The 16,113-nt window shown below is 43.9% G+C and overlaps 5 protein-coding genes across 5 annotated transcripts; 2 read left to right on the top strand and 3 right to left on the bottom strand.

Annotated features, from left to right (window-relative positions):
- Positions 1-4: 4 nt before the first annotated feature.
- Positions 5-995, top strand: tomm6 (translocase of outer mitochondrial membrane 6 homolog (yeast)). Its single transcript, XM_053868347.1, has 3 exons — positions 5-149; positions 482-606; positions 848-995. Exons 1-2 carry the CDS (start codon positions 46-48, stop codon positions 576-578), a joined length of 201 nt encoding a protein of 66 aa, XP_053724322.1. The 5' UTR covers positions 5-45; the 3' UTR covers positions 579-606; positions 848-995.
- Position 996: 1 nt separating this feature from the next.
- Positions 997-1,807, top strand: c6h1orf74 (chromosome 6 C1orf74 homolog). Its single transcript, XM_053868344.1, has one exon. The coding sequence runs from the start codon at positions 997-999 to the stop codon at positions 1,774-1,776; it is 780 nt and encodes a 259-aa protein (XP_053724319.1). The 3' UTR covers positions 1,777-1,807.
- Positions 1,808-2,232: 425 nt separating this feature from the next.
- On the bottom strand, positions 2,233-4,076 carry sirt4 (sirtuin 4). Its single transcript, XM_053868966.1, has 4 exons — positions 3,899-4,076; positions 3,149-3,634; positions 2,782-3,076; positions 2,233-2,710 (listed from the first exon to the last, which is right to left on the bottom strand). The coding sequence occupies exons 1-4, from the start codon at positions 3,913-3,915 to the stop codon at positions 2,558-2,560; spliced, it is 951 nt and encodes a 316-aa protein (XP_053724941.1). The 5' UTR covers positions 3,916-4,076; the 3' UTR covers positions 2,233-2,557.
- Positions 4,077-4,576: 500 nt separating this feature from the next.
- On the bottom strand, positions 4,577-9,551 carry sxph (saxiphilin). The gene is made up of 17 exons (XM_053868965.1): positions 9,429-9,551; positions 9,167-9,330; positions 8,648-8,747; positions 8,387-8,563; positions 8,148-8,310; positions 7,362-7,426; positions 7,108-7,265; positions 6,862-7,048; positions 6,610-6,758; positions 6,453-6,543; positions 6,168-6,215; positions 5,908-6,090; positions 5,537-5,684; positions 5,338-5,420; positions 5,092-5,276; positions 4,798-4,984; positions 4,577-4,719 (listed from the first exon to the last, which is right to left on the bottom strand). Exons 1-17 carry the CDS (start codon positions 9,481-9,483, stop codon positions 4,673-4,675), a joined length of 2,190 nt encoding a protein of 729 aa, XP_053724940.1. The 5' UTR covers positions 9,484-9,551; the 3' UTR covers positions 4,577-4,672.
- Positions 9,552-9,649: 98 nt separating this feature from the next.
- sfi1 (SFI1 centrin binding protein) lies at positions 9,650-15,933 on the bottom strand. Its single transcript, XM_053868963.1, has 23 exons — positions 15,741-15,933; positions 15,596-15,667; positions 15,420-15,530; positions 15,259-15,353; positions 14,809-14,926; positions 14,647-14,746; positions 14,301-14,458; positions 13,855-13,927; positions 13,640-13,735; positions 13,504-13,580; positions 13,333-13,435; positions 13,169-13,265; positions 12,187-12,347; positions 11,743-11,817; positions 11,602-11,676; positions 11,326-11,514; positions 11,080-11,255; positions 10,951-11,019; positions 10,647-10,881; positions 10,528-10,567; positions 10,350-10,464; positions 10,176-10,275; positions 9,650-9,939 (listed from the first exon to the last, which is right to left on the bottom strand). Exons 1-23 carry the CDS (start codon positions 15,824-15,826, stop codon positions 9,766-9,768), a joined length of 2,595 nt encoding a protein of 864 aa, XP_053724938.1. The 5' UTR covers positions 15,827-15,933; the 3' UTR covers positions 9,650-9,765.
- Positions 15,934-16,113: the final 180 nt, after the last annotated feature.

Genomic DNA, 16,113 nt, shown 5'->3' with positions numbered 1-16,113 from the left:
CAGCCTCGTTGTTGCTGCTGCTGCTACTCGCCGCTTCGTTCCGACATGAGTGGATCAGACAGCAAAAAAGGCTCGTCGGGGTCATCGGGTGTTATGGCCTGGATTGGATCGGCGTGTCGGTTTGCCACAGATAGAAATGACTTTCGAAGGTGGGTTCTGTTTGGTTTCTTGGCTGACTGTCCAGTCCGGTTGTCTATTAGCTTGTAGCTACTGCACCACTAAGTCAAGAGGATTTGCCCTTGTTGGCATTCATGATGTTCAGCTTTTCGTTACGTAGTTTTCGTTTAATTGAATATAGTTATTAGCCCAGCCACATTTAAGACATTAATCCGATCGTGATGTCGGTTATCACTCGAAGTGGTCAATGGTGACACAGAAGCGTTTCATTTTTTCCATAACTAAATAATCGAGCTACATTTTCATTCATACAAACGTGTACCGTTATTCACCGTGTCATGCAAAGTCTTGCTGTCTGTTACAGGAACCTGCTGGTTAATCTTGGATTGTTTGCGGCTGGTGTTTGGGCTGTAAGAAACTTTTCAGATATCGACCTGATGTCTCCTCAGCCCGTCACATAACCTCCTGTACTGTATAGCACGAGCAACGGTGAGTAGTTTAAAAAGAAAGATACCAGTCTAGTTTGAAGGATCTTCCCGGGTGAACCCAACATTTCCAGTGGATCAGTAGCTGTATATTGGCTGCACGCTTTGGCTCATGACTGACTGATGACTTAGGAGCTGTGACTTGGAAAATAATTTTATACAATAACTAGATAAGTATAATATATAATATGAAGAATCACATATGAATGTGAATGGTGTCTTCATGATCTCCTTGTCTCTTCCAGGTGTCTTGGACCAACAAAACCTACATAAGACTAACCAATGCAACTGTCATGACCCACACATATTTTGTTCAAGATGCTCATTGGTGCTTATTTGAGTGAACAAGATATAATGAAACCAAACATTGAACCTTTTATTTTTGAGTGCTGTAATGCTGTTTGTGTTTTCTGAAGTCATGTCATCTTTGGAACCCTTTGTTACTGCGGCTCGTAAATATGTGTCTTGTGGGAAGAAGTCCCTCTCAGTTGTCCAGAGTCTGGACCTGGCTGCTCAAGTCTCTGCAGTGAACTTGGGTTTGAAACCTGCTCTTCTGTACGACACCAACGCTGCCACTCCAGAACAAGTCACCCGATATTTGACGTCTCTCCAGTCCGACCAATTGGTGTCCGATTCTCTGCACACTTTGCATTTAAATGACAACACACTGATCTTTAATCAGGTGACGCTGAGGTCAAATTTACAAAGAATTCTGAATCAAGATGGCATGATTGTGATGGACGTCTGCCCGTCACTGGAGACCCCGACCATCATTGATGGACCGCTGAGAAGCATTGCTCAAGATTTACTTTGTCTGCTGGAGGGTCAGTTAAAGAAGACTTGCTGTGTTACAGAGAGGTCGAATGAGTGGAACCTGTGCACCGTTTTCGGTCTTCTTTTAGGTTACCCTGCCACCTACTGGTTTGATCAGACAAAAAGCTTTGAGAACTGCCTGTCCATGACTCCTCTCTCAGTGACCACTGCTTCAGCGACCCTGCACACGCACAGATTCTCCCTGTACTCCTTCAGTGTTCCAGCCGCTTTGCTCAAATATACTCAGGCAGCATTGGAAGACTGGAAGCTTCGTCTTCAGATGGGATTCCAGCAACAGAATGTCTTCGAGGATCTCACCATCTCTCATGCAGCTGTCACTCTGCCCTCAGTTTGTCTCTGATGCGTGTATGAAGTCATTTAATAAAACTGAATTGGATGAAAATACTGAGTCATTTACTACAAGTATCGCTGTAATGATGCCATTGACAACTCAGAATATTAAACTACATAAAAAATACATTAAATTATAACATTAAGAGTATGGCACAGAGATGGAAAGACCCATAAATTCTAGTACTGGAGATGGAGAAATGTGGTTGTTACCTGAGATCACATGCTCTCAGCGGCCTTCGTCTCTTGAAACAATCCATGTCTCACATGATAAGTGCCACAGTTGTTACGGAAACAGATTGAGGGTCAATCTCTCACAAACAATCATGGCCCTGATTCATTCACTGTCCCAGTAACCATTTTGTGATGTAGATCCCACCACACTGGGCAAGATGGACCACAAATATTCCTGTTCATCTTCAGTTTCAAACAATTCAGTTTCAAGAAAAGCCATTGCAGGATAATTCATTTATTACTGTCCCCTAAAACAGTTGACAGCGTCAAAATTTTGACCGTTTTACACTTTAAATATAACCATTTATTGCATAACGCACAGCAGCACTTTGCACCACTCACACCATGATAAACACATACAGTTATCTGTTTAACCTCAGAACACTAGCATTATTTATTCATTTATTTACTACCTGAGTCGCACAGCTACAGAACCTGCTCTCAGACCTGCTTTGTTAAACACCTTCGTGACAGAGAGCTGAATATTTCTGTCATGAATGATCCATGTTAAATATGAGGTAGTTGTGACCAAGGACAGCATGAAAGCTCCGCATCCATTAATGAGGATGAATAAGAGACAGAACTTCTCCACATCGACCTTTAACCCGGAGCTCGGCCAGGTGGTCTGCCCTGGTTGGCCCAATGTTCAAGATGGCGACTGGAATTTTTCTGTCTCCGGCTGCCAGTAAGAACCGGTATGCTGAATACACCTGCAGAAAAGCAAAGACACTTGTCTTGGAACCCTGCTTTATGATCCTACACAAGGTTCAGTTGATCTCACCTGCAAAGACGACCCAACAACCAGTACCGAGTCAGACTCGGCCAATCTGCTGTGCACAAACTCGACCGTGGATTTATTCACAGTGTCGCCAAAAAAGGTAACCTCTGGTTTCAAGGTCCCGCCGCAGCTCTCACAAGCAGGAACCCTGAAATGGAGGACCTCCTCATCCTCTAAGAAGACATCACCGTCTGGGGCCACAGCACCAGCTTTGCCTCTCCAGTCTGGATTCATGGCCACAAAGCGTTGCTGCAGCTCCCGCCTGGATGAGATTGTGCCGCAGCCTAAACACATCACCCTGAAAATAGAAGTTTAGATGTGAAGTTGTGTTTGTGGAAACAAAAAAAGAAGACACTTTTTTTCTTGATACCTGTGAGCGCAGCCATGGAGCTCTGTGAGTCGTTTCTGCCCAGCTTTTGAATGAAGCGCATCCACATTCTGGGTGAGCAGCCAGTGCAGCTTACCCAGCTGCTCCCAGCGCTGCAGCACCTTGTGTGCAGCGTTGGGCTGGTGAGAGGAGAACTGAGGCCACCCGACAAAGTTTCTGGCCCAATACCGTTGCCTTGATTTTGCGCTTCGGATGAACTCTGCGTGTTGCATGGGTCGGCGGTCTGTGCGCGCATACAGCCCAACTCCTTCTGACCTGTAGTCAGGGATCCCGGACTCTGTGGACAAACCCGCACCAGTGATCACAAACAGACGCCTTGAATGGCCGACAAAGTCCTGCAGCAAGTCAAGAGACTGGGCATCGGTGGAGCTGCAAGCAGGGACGAAGTTCACCAAGCCAGCAGGCTCAGATGAAACCATTCTGGGGGCTGAGGTGTGCAGAGGGAAGTTCCTCCATGGAAACATTACTCTTGAGGAGAGAGTAAAACACATTTAGTACCAGAATCAAAATGACTAAACATTTAAGAACAGAACGTCAGTAAGCCAATATTATTTCGTGTTTCGTGTTTACTTTATTTCTAAGCTTACTACAAAACATGAATAACTAAATATAAGCTCATGGAGCGGGTCGGCAGTTCTCAGAGAAACCTTTGGGTTGCACAACAGAACGGAGCTAGGAACTGTAGTAAACAACGCTCGGCAGCCTAGAAACCATCGATCAAATTTAAGATACCTTGTTATTAAAACCATGATGTTATGTTGGCTTTAAAATGTAGTCGATCGCAGAGTCCGCAGTCTTGGTGTTCGACAACAGGTCAAATTATTTAACATGACAGGAAACCGAAACGACGAGAGAAACAGGACGGGGCCATTTTCACGACGCACAATATGCGCGCAAGGGTCGCCGGGAGTTGCAGTCATATCGGAACATCATCTTCCATCTGCTTTTCTAGCTACATTTTTTGAGATCCAAACCAAGTAGAATAGTAAAGATTTCGTAAAGATCAGATTTAACCCCGCATTTTAATACAACAAATTAAACAGTAGTATAGGCGATATTTTAACAGGTACATAGTTACACTGAACATTCAAAAAAACTCAAAGTAAAACATATTGTAATCATGAACCAGTGAAAGTGGCTGTTCTTTGTGACATACATTTTTAAATGTAATTTCCTTGTTTTTATTTTAGCAGTTCATGAAGTATCTCTGCTTTTCAGTAAAAACTCATATTTTATTATTTCATAAAATTATATTACCTTTATTCTTCCCTCAATGGGGAAATTTTGGTTGTTATGGAAGCAAGGCACCATCAAAGACATTAAAGACAGACAAAGAACAAGCGTTGTTTCCATATTGCTGTTTTCCTTGCAAAACAAGCACTATTGCTGCACAAACGAATCAATCTCGATGCAAATAATTCAACATTTTTTTGTATTTCTGGTGGTTTTGGTATTTTATACTACAGTACATACAAGGTGGAGATGAAGTTCTATTGTTTTTTATATTCACTGAAAAATGCTGCAAACATCTTGACTGCAAAACTCCAAGATATCTGTTGAAGAGAATGGGTAAAGAACACATGTGAAATAAGTCAGTAATGGTACACAGCATGAAAAAAAGGTTACTGTACCTGAATGAGTACAGTTGAAAACTGTTTCTGCTTGGAGGTAAAATTCCTCCCCCAAAATGGAACGGTAGTCCTTGTGGCTGGTGTGGACCAAACACTGTGTGGCATCTTTAAATAGCAGATCGCTCTCTCCATACTGTTGAGACTCAAAGAGCTTGAACTCTGAGTTTGGGTTGGCTGCAAGAGTTTCCTGCATGAAGAGAAAAAAAAAACGTCATCAGAATGACTTCTGGACAGGACTAGGTATTTGACTTCCCATGAACATCCAAAGTCAAAGTACACACGTCGTGGTCTCACCTGCGACTTTACGAGAAAGTCGTAGACGCGTGCAGTAAGCACCGGTCGTGTCATGACAGTGTTAGGAGGGATCACACCCAAATTACAGGTCCTCCATGATGACAATGAGGCCCGACTGCCATCAGCACAGAGCAGCTCAAAATCCGATGACGTCCATCCTTCCGCCCAACCAGTGGAACTCAAGCCTACAATACAAAAACAAGTAAAGAAACTGTCTTTAGGGACGACTACATTGAGGAATCCCACTGAGGATATTGGCCTGGAGGTTGTGCTGCTCCAGGAAGGCAACGTCACCAAAGCTTTTCCCACTTGGGTCACCAACCAGACACCTGTCAATCAAAAGAACCACAACACAGGCAGTAATATTTTAAAAAATGTAAAACATCATACGAATCACTGAGAAACACATTTGCTTCGTCATGTTTAGGTGCGCGAACACACCCACCTCAACGCCCCAATGTTGCCATAATAGCGCTCATTGTGGTTGTCAGCACAACGCTTGGTTGCAGCTTCTCCTGTTCCTCCAATACAGACTTTACACAGATTTCCTTCGGTGCCAGGGAGACAGCCTTTCCAAAACACCTTGTTGTAGACTGGTGACAGTTAAACACATCCATGAAAATAAATTACTTTTTTCCATAACTTACTTTGATGGTATCTAAATGATATATACACAGCACATCTCACACAGGAAAACATGCATATTCATATTCCTTTTTCATTTATCCGCTCCACTGCTGATCCATATTGTTAATTCAACTTCTATTGAAATTGTGTCTGACAAAGAAAGTTTCACAATACAGTACAGTACAGTACCCCGGTCCGGATCACAGGGGGCGCTGCTGTTGTGTTCCACGCTCAAATTGTGCGTGTAGGGCAGCAGCCAGCCAGCAGGACTGTACACGCGCCCCTGACAGGACCTGCGCCCCCCGAGATTCCCCATGTAGATGCTGCGACTGGTTCTCTTCGCTACTGCGACAGCAACTACTGAGGGCAGCACTGAGGAGAGAACAGAGGAGTCGCTGGGCTCAGTGTAGCTACAGGAGATATATTTTTTGCTTTGTTTGTTTGCCTACCATCCACTTCTAAATGGGCCGATCCATTGGCTGCCAAGCAGTTACTCCCTGGGAGACACAATGTGAACAAAGTATGAATAAATAAAAAATAAATAATAATAATGAATCTGACCATGTCTTCCAAATATATGAATATACATTTTTATCATTTCAAAAAGCTAATTTTATTCTTAATCTGGCAGGTGATCGAATAAATAAAAACACATTCCAATCATGAAAAGACGACTTTTCCAGCAGGAGAATCATTTTCCTTTACAAGGTCAGGGATGCGAGGCTTAGTATTACCGTAATATTCCGTCACCACTGGGACAAGTCCACATTTCCCGGCAATGAATGAGTGTGTTGCATCAAGTGAAACAGCATCCACCTCGTCCCGCTGCAGGGGAAGACAAGGTGGCATCAGGAATGTCTCTGGGTCTGTCATCTTTGGACTGAAAGTCACCTTAATCTTCTCCACACAGTCACGCAGAGACACGGCTCGCACGCACACCAGCGGGTCGGATTTAATGTTGAGAGCCCACTCCTCGCATTTCTTCAGCTCTGCGTGGCTGATGCAGCACCATCGCACAACGCTGTCCTCCAGAGAACTTCCTGTGAGCACAGAATGCACAAAGTGTTTCACATGCTCTGCAAAACTTCACACAGGGTTACACACTGGCTTGTTGACCCGATTCTCATGGCAATACTACAGTACCTTCATGTCCAAGACCTTTAAGGAGTGCAACATAATCCAGCCCCAGCACTTGGCTGACGTCCATGTTGTCCGCCAGGATGGCCAGTTTATCAGTCATGTCTTTAAAAAGGAGGTCACTTTCTCCTGGAGAGGATGAGTTGAAGAGCTGGAAGCGCTGACGCTCACGACCTCTGGGTCCAAACAACACCTGTAGGATCAACACAAACAGTAATTCTGTTGCAGAGTAAAATATATGAAGTAAAATACCTGTGCAGTCTGGAGAAATTTGCGAGCAATTTTACGGAAGTTTAATCTGGTGACCATTCCTGCTCCCGGTCCTCGCCCCAGATTACAACTCCTGTAGTGACTGAGAGGAGCCTGAGTGCCGTCGGGACAGAGCAGGTGGAAGTCTCCGGCCTCGCTCTCTGACCACAGTAGGACCATGGTTCACTCAGACATGAACAATGAGCACAGAATGGCAACAAATGCCAGGACACAGTGGAGACCATGACACTTCTCACCATCAATTCTTTCAAGAGCAAGATGCTCCACAAAAGCAACGTCGCCGGTCCCGCTCCTGAGGCATCTGAGAAAAACAAATAGATAAATATTAATCTTCCAACAGCTTTGATTCTCAGATTATTTTCTGAACCTAAATCCAGTTGCATTCTCCACCCCTAATCCTAGCGACACCTTGATCCTGACGCATCACAAACAGCAGCCCATCTTTCATCACCCCTCAGGTTAGTGGACGATGCCACCTTGACTGGACTTGTCACTGACAAAGAGGCATCTGTGAGGCTTTAACATGAAGCTAGATGCTCGAAAGAATGATCGTGGACTTCCACTGAGAGCCACTCCCATTACCCAAGTGACTCCAACTGGACATCAGGAAATTCACTTGAAGGACCATCTCCCACATGGACTTTAAGTTGGGAGCAAACATAGTTAAAAAAAATCATCATCAACAGAGAAGCTTTCACCACACTCAGGTGATTCCCTTCATTGAAGAGGCCATCATGGCCTCCTCCAGTCAGACGGACTGCAGCAGGCTATATGCTCTGTCCAGAAGGTTAATGCTATCCTCGTCCACATCTCAAGCATGTCTCAGGTCACCGCAGCTTTGAACTGCTCCTCTCAGTCTGAGGATCAAGAGGGACCAAGTCTTCCTGCTGACTTCTACACATTCAAACAGCACACTCAGTTCCAAAATACAAAAAACATTGCAGGCCAACGCTGTGCCCCAAGAGAGCCTGAGCTCCAGTGAATGGTTGTTTCTCTTTACTGTTTATTTTTCGTCAGCTGACCTGAGGGCTCCTTGGCTGTTGAAGAATGGTTCACTGTGCGACGTCTCACAGTTGTAGTTCTTCTGACGAATGTAGGACTTCTGACCCCGGCACAGAGCGCACAGCGGCGCCGCCATGGTAGAAGATCCTGGAGCACAGCTGGAATTGAAGAAATTGCTGACATCTGTCACGGAAAAAGAAACACTGCTCAGGAATAAGCATTTGCTCTTCAGCGCTAAGCAGATGTTGCGTCTCTGCACCCTGACTCAGCGGCTGCTCCTTGGACCAGCTCAGGTAGTTGCGGGACAGCAGGAAGCCAAGTGGAAGACTCCAGCCTGCAGTCCATCTGACCCCACTGTGGCAACTCCTGAGACCCTGCAGGGACCTGATGTCCACACTGCTGTTTCTCACCACGGCCACAGAGAGGACGCAGCCTCCTGCAGGATAAACAGAAGCATTTCTCAGTCACGGCAGGAACACTGAGGGGATAAACACTCCATTACTGAGTGAAAATGACAAACCATCTCTGTATATTTCCTTGGCAATGGCAACTAGTCCAAACTGCCTCACTGCGGAATAAACCTCACCAGCGTCTAACGTCACAATGTCCGCACGGTTAGCCTGAGGAAGACGAAGCAGCCAGGCTTCATTACAAATATGGACACAGCAAGTATGAAGCCTGCAGATTCACACACTTCTGACTTGATGGATGGAGGGATGGATAGATAGATAACTGTGTGTAGGTAAAAAATAAAATAAATAATTCACAATGACATTCTCATAAAGATGGCAGTTGATGGTAGCTATATAATAACAGAAAGGAATAAACCGAAAGAAGAAAAAAACATCAAAAAAATCATTTGTCAAGCAATAATATGAAAAAGAATCTGAAGGTCTAACATGCCTAACTGTGGAAAACAATTTGTGATGCATTCAGAGTCATTGGGAGAGAATTTCATGATAAGATGACCAATAACTTAACCATAATTTCAACCTGAAATCATCGTGAGTCCGTATCTATTTAAGTTATTGGCTCTCACCCTAATCTTGTCAATACAGTCTGTTGTACTGGAAGCTCGGATGCAAGACAGCCTGGCAAAAGCTGCGACAGCAGACGGAGGCAGCACTGCCACCAGAGACTTGGCCAGTTCTGCACACTTCCTCTGTTCTGGATCAGAAACTGTGCACCAACGCATCTTCTTGGCTAAACATGAAAAGCACAATTGCAATTGTAAACAGCTGCAGACACTACAGTCCACACCAAGAGTCAAACACAATAGGATGTGTTTCCTGAACACTCACCTCTGATGCAGCCAGTAACAGCAAAAATTAACAAAACAGAAATAAGCGGTCGCATTGTACAAGAAATATCCAGAGTGGCAGCTCCAGATTCAACAGAGAGACATTACGCTCTTGCACAACAGCCGCACTTCTGAAAATAACGAAGCTGCCTTTTACACACATGTGGAAAATATTTCACCCCATCTGCCCAGAGGACGACCCCCTTCCAGGGTTTCTCTGGAGTCCAGAATTAGCAGCAGCATTGGAGCTGGAATTGTTTCACAATCATGAATGTTTTATTTGAAAAACAATCATAAAAACATCAATCCAATAACTGAGGTAATGAAGCTGGCGGTGTTTAGAGTTGAGTTTTCAGTTTTTCCTCCTCCGCCTTCTTCACTGATCTGTGAGAAAACAGGAATCCTTTATTGCGCAGAAGGCTCCGTAGATGTCCAATCCTGTCTGCGTGGAGAATCATTTGCGGCTTGCGTCCAGCCAGATCCGCAGACAGTTTCTTGATGCACTCTCCCAGCTGGAAACAGCAAAACACAAAGAAGTACCTCAGATCACTTCTGATTCTCTGAGTCTTTTTTTCTGGAGATTTAGGTGCAGGTGATGAAATGTTACTGAGGCTACAGCTTCTCATCTACAGACATAAATAGAAAATGTGCCTCAGCACATTTGATATCAAATACTAACACGCCTAAGATTCGATGCAACATTCAATAAGACAGATTTGACAGAGACAGAGTTGAGTCTCCACCTCACCTGATTCAACTCTTGACATACACTCTTCCTCTCCACTTCCTCCTCTTTCCCACTGGTCTGCAGCCAACTTTGCAGTATATCGGTCAGTTGCTGCCAAGCACTGAGTAGTAAATACCTTATATCAGACAGCATGTAGAGGAAGAACAAAAATAGTGGACAGATATTTTCACACACCGCAGCTGCTGCTTTGACTGATGATAGCTCTTCATCTCCTGCAGGATGAGCGTCAGTTCTTCACTCAGTGTGGACATTACATCAGTCTCTGCACAGGGTGTCGCTTGATGCTCATCTTTTAAAAACAATGTAATTAAAAGAACAATAAATAAGCCTAAAGTTGAAGTTCAAAACTCACCAGATGAATCTTCACAGCGCGAAGTACTGGCCCTCTCCAGCTGGGGGCAAAACAAACAACAACTTAAACCATCCACACTGAAAGATTTCGAAATATTCCCATAGTAGGTGGATGCTTACTGTCATTTGTGAGGTCATGAAGGCAGATGGTGGTAGAAGAAGATCATTGTTCTGAGGGACCTGATGGTCTAATGTGTAAGGCTCAGTTGGTGACAGTGCAGTTGGAACGTCTCTCTGCTTTGAGGAGGAACCGTTCTCCTTGGAGGCATCTGAGGACAATGACACCTCAGGATGAGGCATCTGCACAAAACTGCCCCCTAAGGAATGAAGAGGGTGGTGGATGTCCACTTGGAGTCTAACAAAAAAAATGACAGAGATTTCAGTGCGGCTATTGTTCAGTCAGTAAATTACAATACTTCTAGACCTTTTCTGAGGGCAGTCAAAAAGCTCAGGGCAACGTCGTGGTTGGCGTCTCAGAATACTAGAGGAAACCCTGGGGGAGGAGGGGAAAGTCAAACTCCATTTTTTTTTTTTTTATGTGATAGGGACTCACATATCGCACAGCGACTCCTCTTTCCCATTGCTTGGCTCAGACTGCACTTCTACATCTTGGAGACTAAAAGTCACATTCTTTTTTCTGCTTGCAGGCTCCATATGAAGCTTTCCAAGCGCACGCTCCTTCCACTTCATGGCGTAGCGTTGAACCACGCTCTGAATGTGTTTGTCTCCCTGCACGACACGAGTGAGTCAGTAAATCAAAGCGCTTCCGGAATGAAGATGGAAAAGTTGCAGGATCTACTTGTGAATGGTGCTGCTGCTTGTTTTGCTGTATCAAGTTCACTGTGAGGTCACTCATGTGAGCAGCACATGTCAGGATGCGGGTCACGCCCTCCGGCAGCAGCTGGTCTCTGTAAACCAGCGCAGCTCTTGAGACTTGCTCTCGCTGCCTTTGTTCATCTTTGGTCCACCGCCTCCATTCAAACAGCACCTGCACCACAATCACAAACTTCCTCCTGAAGAGTCCAACAAGCCTCCATTTCTGATGAGGATCTCTGAATGTACTGCCTGGTGCTACCTTGGCCTGGAGGCTGAGAGACCAGTGCCAGAGCGCTTGCTCTGTCTGCGCAGACTCTCGCCGTCTGTTCTGCAGCTGTGAGCAAAAGTCATGGAGGGTGAAGTCGAGCAGCAATTCATCAAAAGTGTAAATCACACGCACCTCCATTTTCCACCGATCAAAGTAGACCTGGCACATCTTCAGTCTCAGCAACAACATTCCCTGGCGCTTCATCGCCTTTAAAGTCACATGACAAACAAGCGATAAGGTTGAATAACTCTAAATATGTTTCATATTTTAGATGACTCAGAGCAGAATTGATTGGATTTGTTGGCCGCAGTGCAAACCCTTGCCCGCTTCATGATGTAGCCTCATGATGTAGTCATCTGTTGGAAAACCTTGCCGGCTGACATCATGAAGCCAGAATGCCAAGAGTGAGCAAAGCAGCAATCAAAGCAAAGGGTGGCTGTTCTATCTAAAATAGAAAACATCTTTGTTTACTCCATAATTTCATTCTTTATAAATCGACATTGAAAAAAGAAAATAACAATTTGAGGAAATACATTTTTTTGTCATATCCCGCAGCCAGGATGCTTATTAACTTACCCTGTATTTCTGCCTTTGACAACAATATTCTTTCCATCCAATCAGCGACTTGGAGAGAAGCTTGATCTGATACTGCTGTTCGGCATTTTCCATGAACGTCCTTGTCTGTACTGCCCTGAAGGCCTCACTTCTCCATTTTGTGAAGGAATGCTGGAGCAGCACTGATCACAATATGTTAAACTGAGGTTAGCATTTCCAATCACCTGTACGCATTTTTTTAAACACCTTAAAGCGGATTGTAGAAAAAACACATTGACAAATAGATTACTTTTCGACTTGAATAGGCACAACCCAGAACTAGTCAGTGGAGATGAGCACCTCCGCGTCTAAGGACATGGATCTCAACAAAATAATCCTAAAACCTCCTCTGGAAGGTCTTGCTGTTCCCTGTAGGAAGAAGCCAATTGAGCACATTGGGACTACACCTCACGATGACACAAGTAGAGCTGTGATGGCACGTCGACATTGTAAAGTGAGGTTATTATCATGGACGGATTCATGAGTCAACTAGTTGCCATGTCATCACTCTCTCCGCAGGAGACTGAGACCTTTGCAACCCAAAAAGTCCAAACTATGGGACCATTTCGTTAAATGAGGACACATCACAGGACACACACCTTTCGCATCAAATTTTGAGCAAAAGTTCAAATATAAAGTTTCAAAACAACATCTTACACTACACAAGTGTTTACACCTCACATACAGCACCTTTCCCTTCTTTTCTTAACTACTATTTTATCCACGGCAATCAGAGATGTTGGCCTGTTAGTAAACCTGTGCACGTCAAATTGTGACTAGGTGACCAATCGCTGGGAAGTCGGTGACTAGTTGACGATTAAAATAGTTGATAGTCCGACTCCACACATGGGAGGTTTACAGTGAATGTTAAACTACAATGAAGGTACCTTTATATTTTGGAATACTTAGCATTGGAAATAACCAAATTGTTCAAACAAGAATCAGGACAGTGGATCACCTGTACCTTGACTTAAAGAGCCCTGGACCCTGCTGAGTGATTCTGACTGCCGCCGCCGCCTTAAAACAGCTTTTGCTGTTTCCTCTCTCCAGGCTACAAACATCTAAAAAGTTAAGTTAAATCAGCGACGTCAAGCTGAACTGAAGTGTGACGACTCATTCGTGTATGACCTTCGTCTGAAGACGACTCTGAAAGCAATTCTGTGCTTGTTGCTGCAGCGGTGGAGCTTCTGACAGCATCACAGTATTTGTCCTCCACTCAAACAGAATGCCTCTGTAAAACAAAGCCAGTTATGCTGAAGTGGTCTTGTTGTTTATTTCATAAAATACTGATTTTGTTACCGTGGCAAGGAGTGTGTTTTCGGAGTGTCGAGTTTCTCTGCTTGAAGGTGAATCTCAGACGTGTGGGAATGGCGGTTCTGCAACACAAGTACTGCATCATCCAAACTCTATTGGCAGCTTTCATTGAACACCTTACCTGCCAGGCTACGTAGCTCTGTCTCTGGAGTTTGGTCTGGTAATAAAGCTGCATTTTCGCCAACCTGCTTTTCTTCAGCTTGTGTGTCTGAACAAACTACAAAACAGAGACAGAGGACACTGACAAAGTAAGACACCTTAAAAAAGGAAAACTAACCACAGATTTTGTCAAACTCTTTCACTGTCACAGGTCACTGCTTACGGGCTGAGAATCACCTTTTTCCATGAATCTAAAGCCCGTTTCATGCAATCGAGCTCATGGTGACGCGAGGCCTGCGACTCAGTGACCCTTGTGAGAAAAGCAGAGAACAATCAATTTTCTAAAATTTCAAATGATTTTTTTACTTGATAAATGTGGCACAGAAATGCTGTTAAATAAACATTCACCCCACACTTTCTAAGATACTCAGCTAAATTATGCGTCTGAACTCTACTTTTCCATACACTTAATACACAGCAATAATTGAATAACACTATTTAAACACAATTTTATAACGGGGTTAGATTATGACTGCACAGCTGTTTTAAAAGTTGTCTTCAAGCCAAGGAAGTGTGAACAGCCCAGCTTTAAATCCAAAGGGCAGCATTTATTATATGTATATAGTACACTACACACTGACTCGGTTTGAATTTCAACAAGGTATTGTTTTTCCATGTCCTACCTTTCACAGGTCTCTGAATTGCTGTAATTCCCATGGCCATGCATATACACACAGTCAGATGTCTTCTGGCTCTTGACACTTTCATCCTGCAGTTGTATGTCCTGCTCCAAAGTGAGTGACGCGCATGGCGTATGTTGATGCTGATCAAGTGGCATTGCCTGAAAATGTCACGTTAATTTGCTGACTTAACTCCCCAAAAAATAGGCACTTTAGGGTTTAGGAGGTGTCAAAGAACGATTTCCGTGTTGATTCACGTGATCAAACCTGTTAATGTTTTGGTTATTTTTAAAACACACATGATTATGTCAACAATAGTTTCATACATAGTACACTATCAGCATTGTACCATTCTGAGAAGCTTTGTCTCTCTGTGCTCCAGCCCATGATCCACAAGAGCACTCATGTGGTGATGCTGCAGCTTCAGCTTCCACAAACTCCATGCGGCCCTAAAGCATTAAAAAAAAAATGACAACCATTCCATTCCATTTCTCTGAAACAGCATAGTCACCTCATAGTGGTAAGTCTACTGAGCTCCAGTGCAGATGTCAACATTTTATTCTTCATTCGCCTCTTCTTTGCAAAAACGTTCCACTTCTTCCAAACCCAACACATGCTGCGTTTGTCAGCTGATGGTTAAAAAAACCCACACATCTTTTAGGACAGTATTAACAATTATCATTTCTCATTGCTAGATCAATCGCAGGTATGAAAATTGATTTCCAGTTCTAACTGTATTTAGGACTTAATAAATACAGAACAAAGTTCCAGATGATAAATTGAAGAAATAGAATAATTTTCTTACATGATAGCACAGCCAATATAAATAATAGCATGAATGCATGCTATTATTTCAAAACTTTCAGATAGTGTTATATAATTTGTAAGTCTGTTACATACACAAAGATCAATGGGAGTCAAGGAGACCTGATGAAAGAATGTATAAAGTGTAATAACTGACCATATGCTTCTGCCATTAACATTTTCTTTCTCTTTTCTTGTTGTGAAGACATGAACATCTTCCAGCGGAGAAAAACTACTTGACACAGGTAGTACCTGGACAAAGAAAGCATTCAGTAACGGCTTCATCTTCATTCAGGACATGTGCTTCGGTCTCCTCACCTATAATGAATGTTAGCGCGGATGGTCAGAGACCACTCTCTCCGGGACGTCCACCACTGTTCTTTCCATTCCTCAAAGGCTCTTCGGAGAATTACACGACTATAGTGGGACCTGCTGGTTCAAAAGCAGTCAGTTGTCAAACATTCCATTGAAATTAGGATTTAGTGAAACTCTACTTGGCTGAATGGGGGAGGATGCGTCCAAATGTATTGTGCACCCATATCTTTGAGAACTTCCTCGCCAGGTTTCTGCAACAGTTCACATGAAATACAACCGTTTAAATGATGGAGCACCGCAAGATATGTTACCAGAGAAGCTCACCTGATTCGCAACTCGTCCAGCCTTCCACCTACGTTGTGTCTGTCGTTCAAACCAACATGAGCAGGAGTCTGTGAGCAAACATCCATGACCGGATACTTATAATGACAAACACCGCGGCGCGTGCCCAGGAGGAGAAAGTCCAAGTAACCAAGTTGGTAACCAAGTAGCCCGCGTTTGTTATTCCATGTCACGTGACATGTGACGTAACACATGCTACTTTCTCGAGTGCCTATCTATGGGCGGATTACTACTGCGTTTGCTGTTTGCTGCCACCTGCTGACTTTTATTGTCACTCGTCAGATACGTTCAAATGACGAGTGTCGGCGAGTGTGTAGATAAGTATTTATGGCAACATTGAAATCCATGCGTTAAA

This window comes from Synchiropus splendidus, chromosome 6 (genome assembly GCF_027744825.2).
Source record: "Synchiropus splendidus isolate RoL2022-P1 chromosome 6, RoL_Sspl_1.0, whole genome shotgun sequence".
In the NCBI taxonomy this organism is placed as follows: domain Eukaryota; kingdom Metazoa; phylum Chordata; class Actinopteri; order Syngnathiformes; family Callionymidae; genus Synchiropus; species Synchiropus splendidus.
This window is presented reverse-complemented; position numbering and strand designations above follow the sequence as displayed.

Excerpts from the sequence above, each read along its gene's own strand:
- tomm6 (XM_053868347.1), top strand. The coding sequence starts at position 46 with ATGAGTGGATCAGACAGCAAAAAAGGCTCGTCGGGGTCATCGGGTGTT. Across the intron at positions 150-481 it reads GATAGAAATGACTTTCGAAG|GAACCTGCTGGTTAATCTTG; the intron begins GTGGGTTCTGTT and ends TGTCTGTTACAG.
- c6h1orf74 (XM_053868344.1), top strand. The coding sequence starts at position 997 with ATGCTGTTTGTGTTTTCTGAAGTCATGTCATCTTTGGAACCCTTTGTT.
- sirt4 (XM_053868966.1), bottom strand. Across the intron at positions 3,077-3,148 it reads CTCCATGGCTGCGCTCACAG|GGTGATGTGTTTAGGCTGCG; the intron begins GTATCAAGAAAA and ends TTCTATTTTCAG. Across the intron at positions 2,711-2,781 it reads TTGTTGGGTCGTCTTTGCAG|GTGTATTCAGCATACCGGTT; the intron begins GTGAGATCAACT and ends GCTTTTCTGCAG.
- sxph (XM_053868965.1), bottom strand. The coding sequence starts at position 9,483 with ATGCGACCGCTTATTTCTGTTTTGTTAATTTTTGCTGTTACTGGCTGC. Across the intron at positions 6,091-6,167 it reads GGCCCATTTAGAAGTGGATG|TGCTGCCCTCAGTAGTTGCT; the intron begins GTAGGCAAACAA and ends TTCTCTCCTCAG. Across the intron at positions 5,277-5,337 it reads CCTCCAGGCCAATATCCTCA|GCTTGAGTTCCACTGGTTGG; the intron begins GTGGGATTCCTC and ends TTTGTATTGTAG.
- sfi1 (XM_053868963.1), bottom strand. The coding sequence starts at position 15,826 with ATGGATGTTTGCTCACAGACTCCTGCTCATGTTGGTTTGAACGACAGA. Across the intron at positions 11,515-11,601 it reads CTCTCAGCCTCCAGGCCAAG|GTGCTGTTTGAATGGAGGCG; the intron begins GTAGCACCAGGC and ends ATTGTGGTGCAG. Across the intron at positions 9,940-10,175 it reads TATGTCAAGAGTTGAATCAG|CTGGGAGAGTGCATCAAGAA; the intron begins GTGAGGTGGAGA and ends TGCTGTTTCCAG.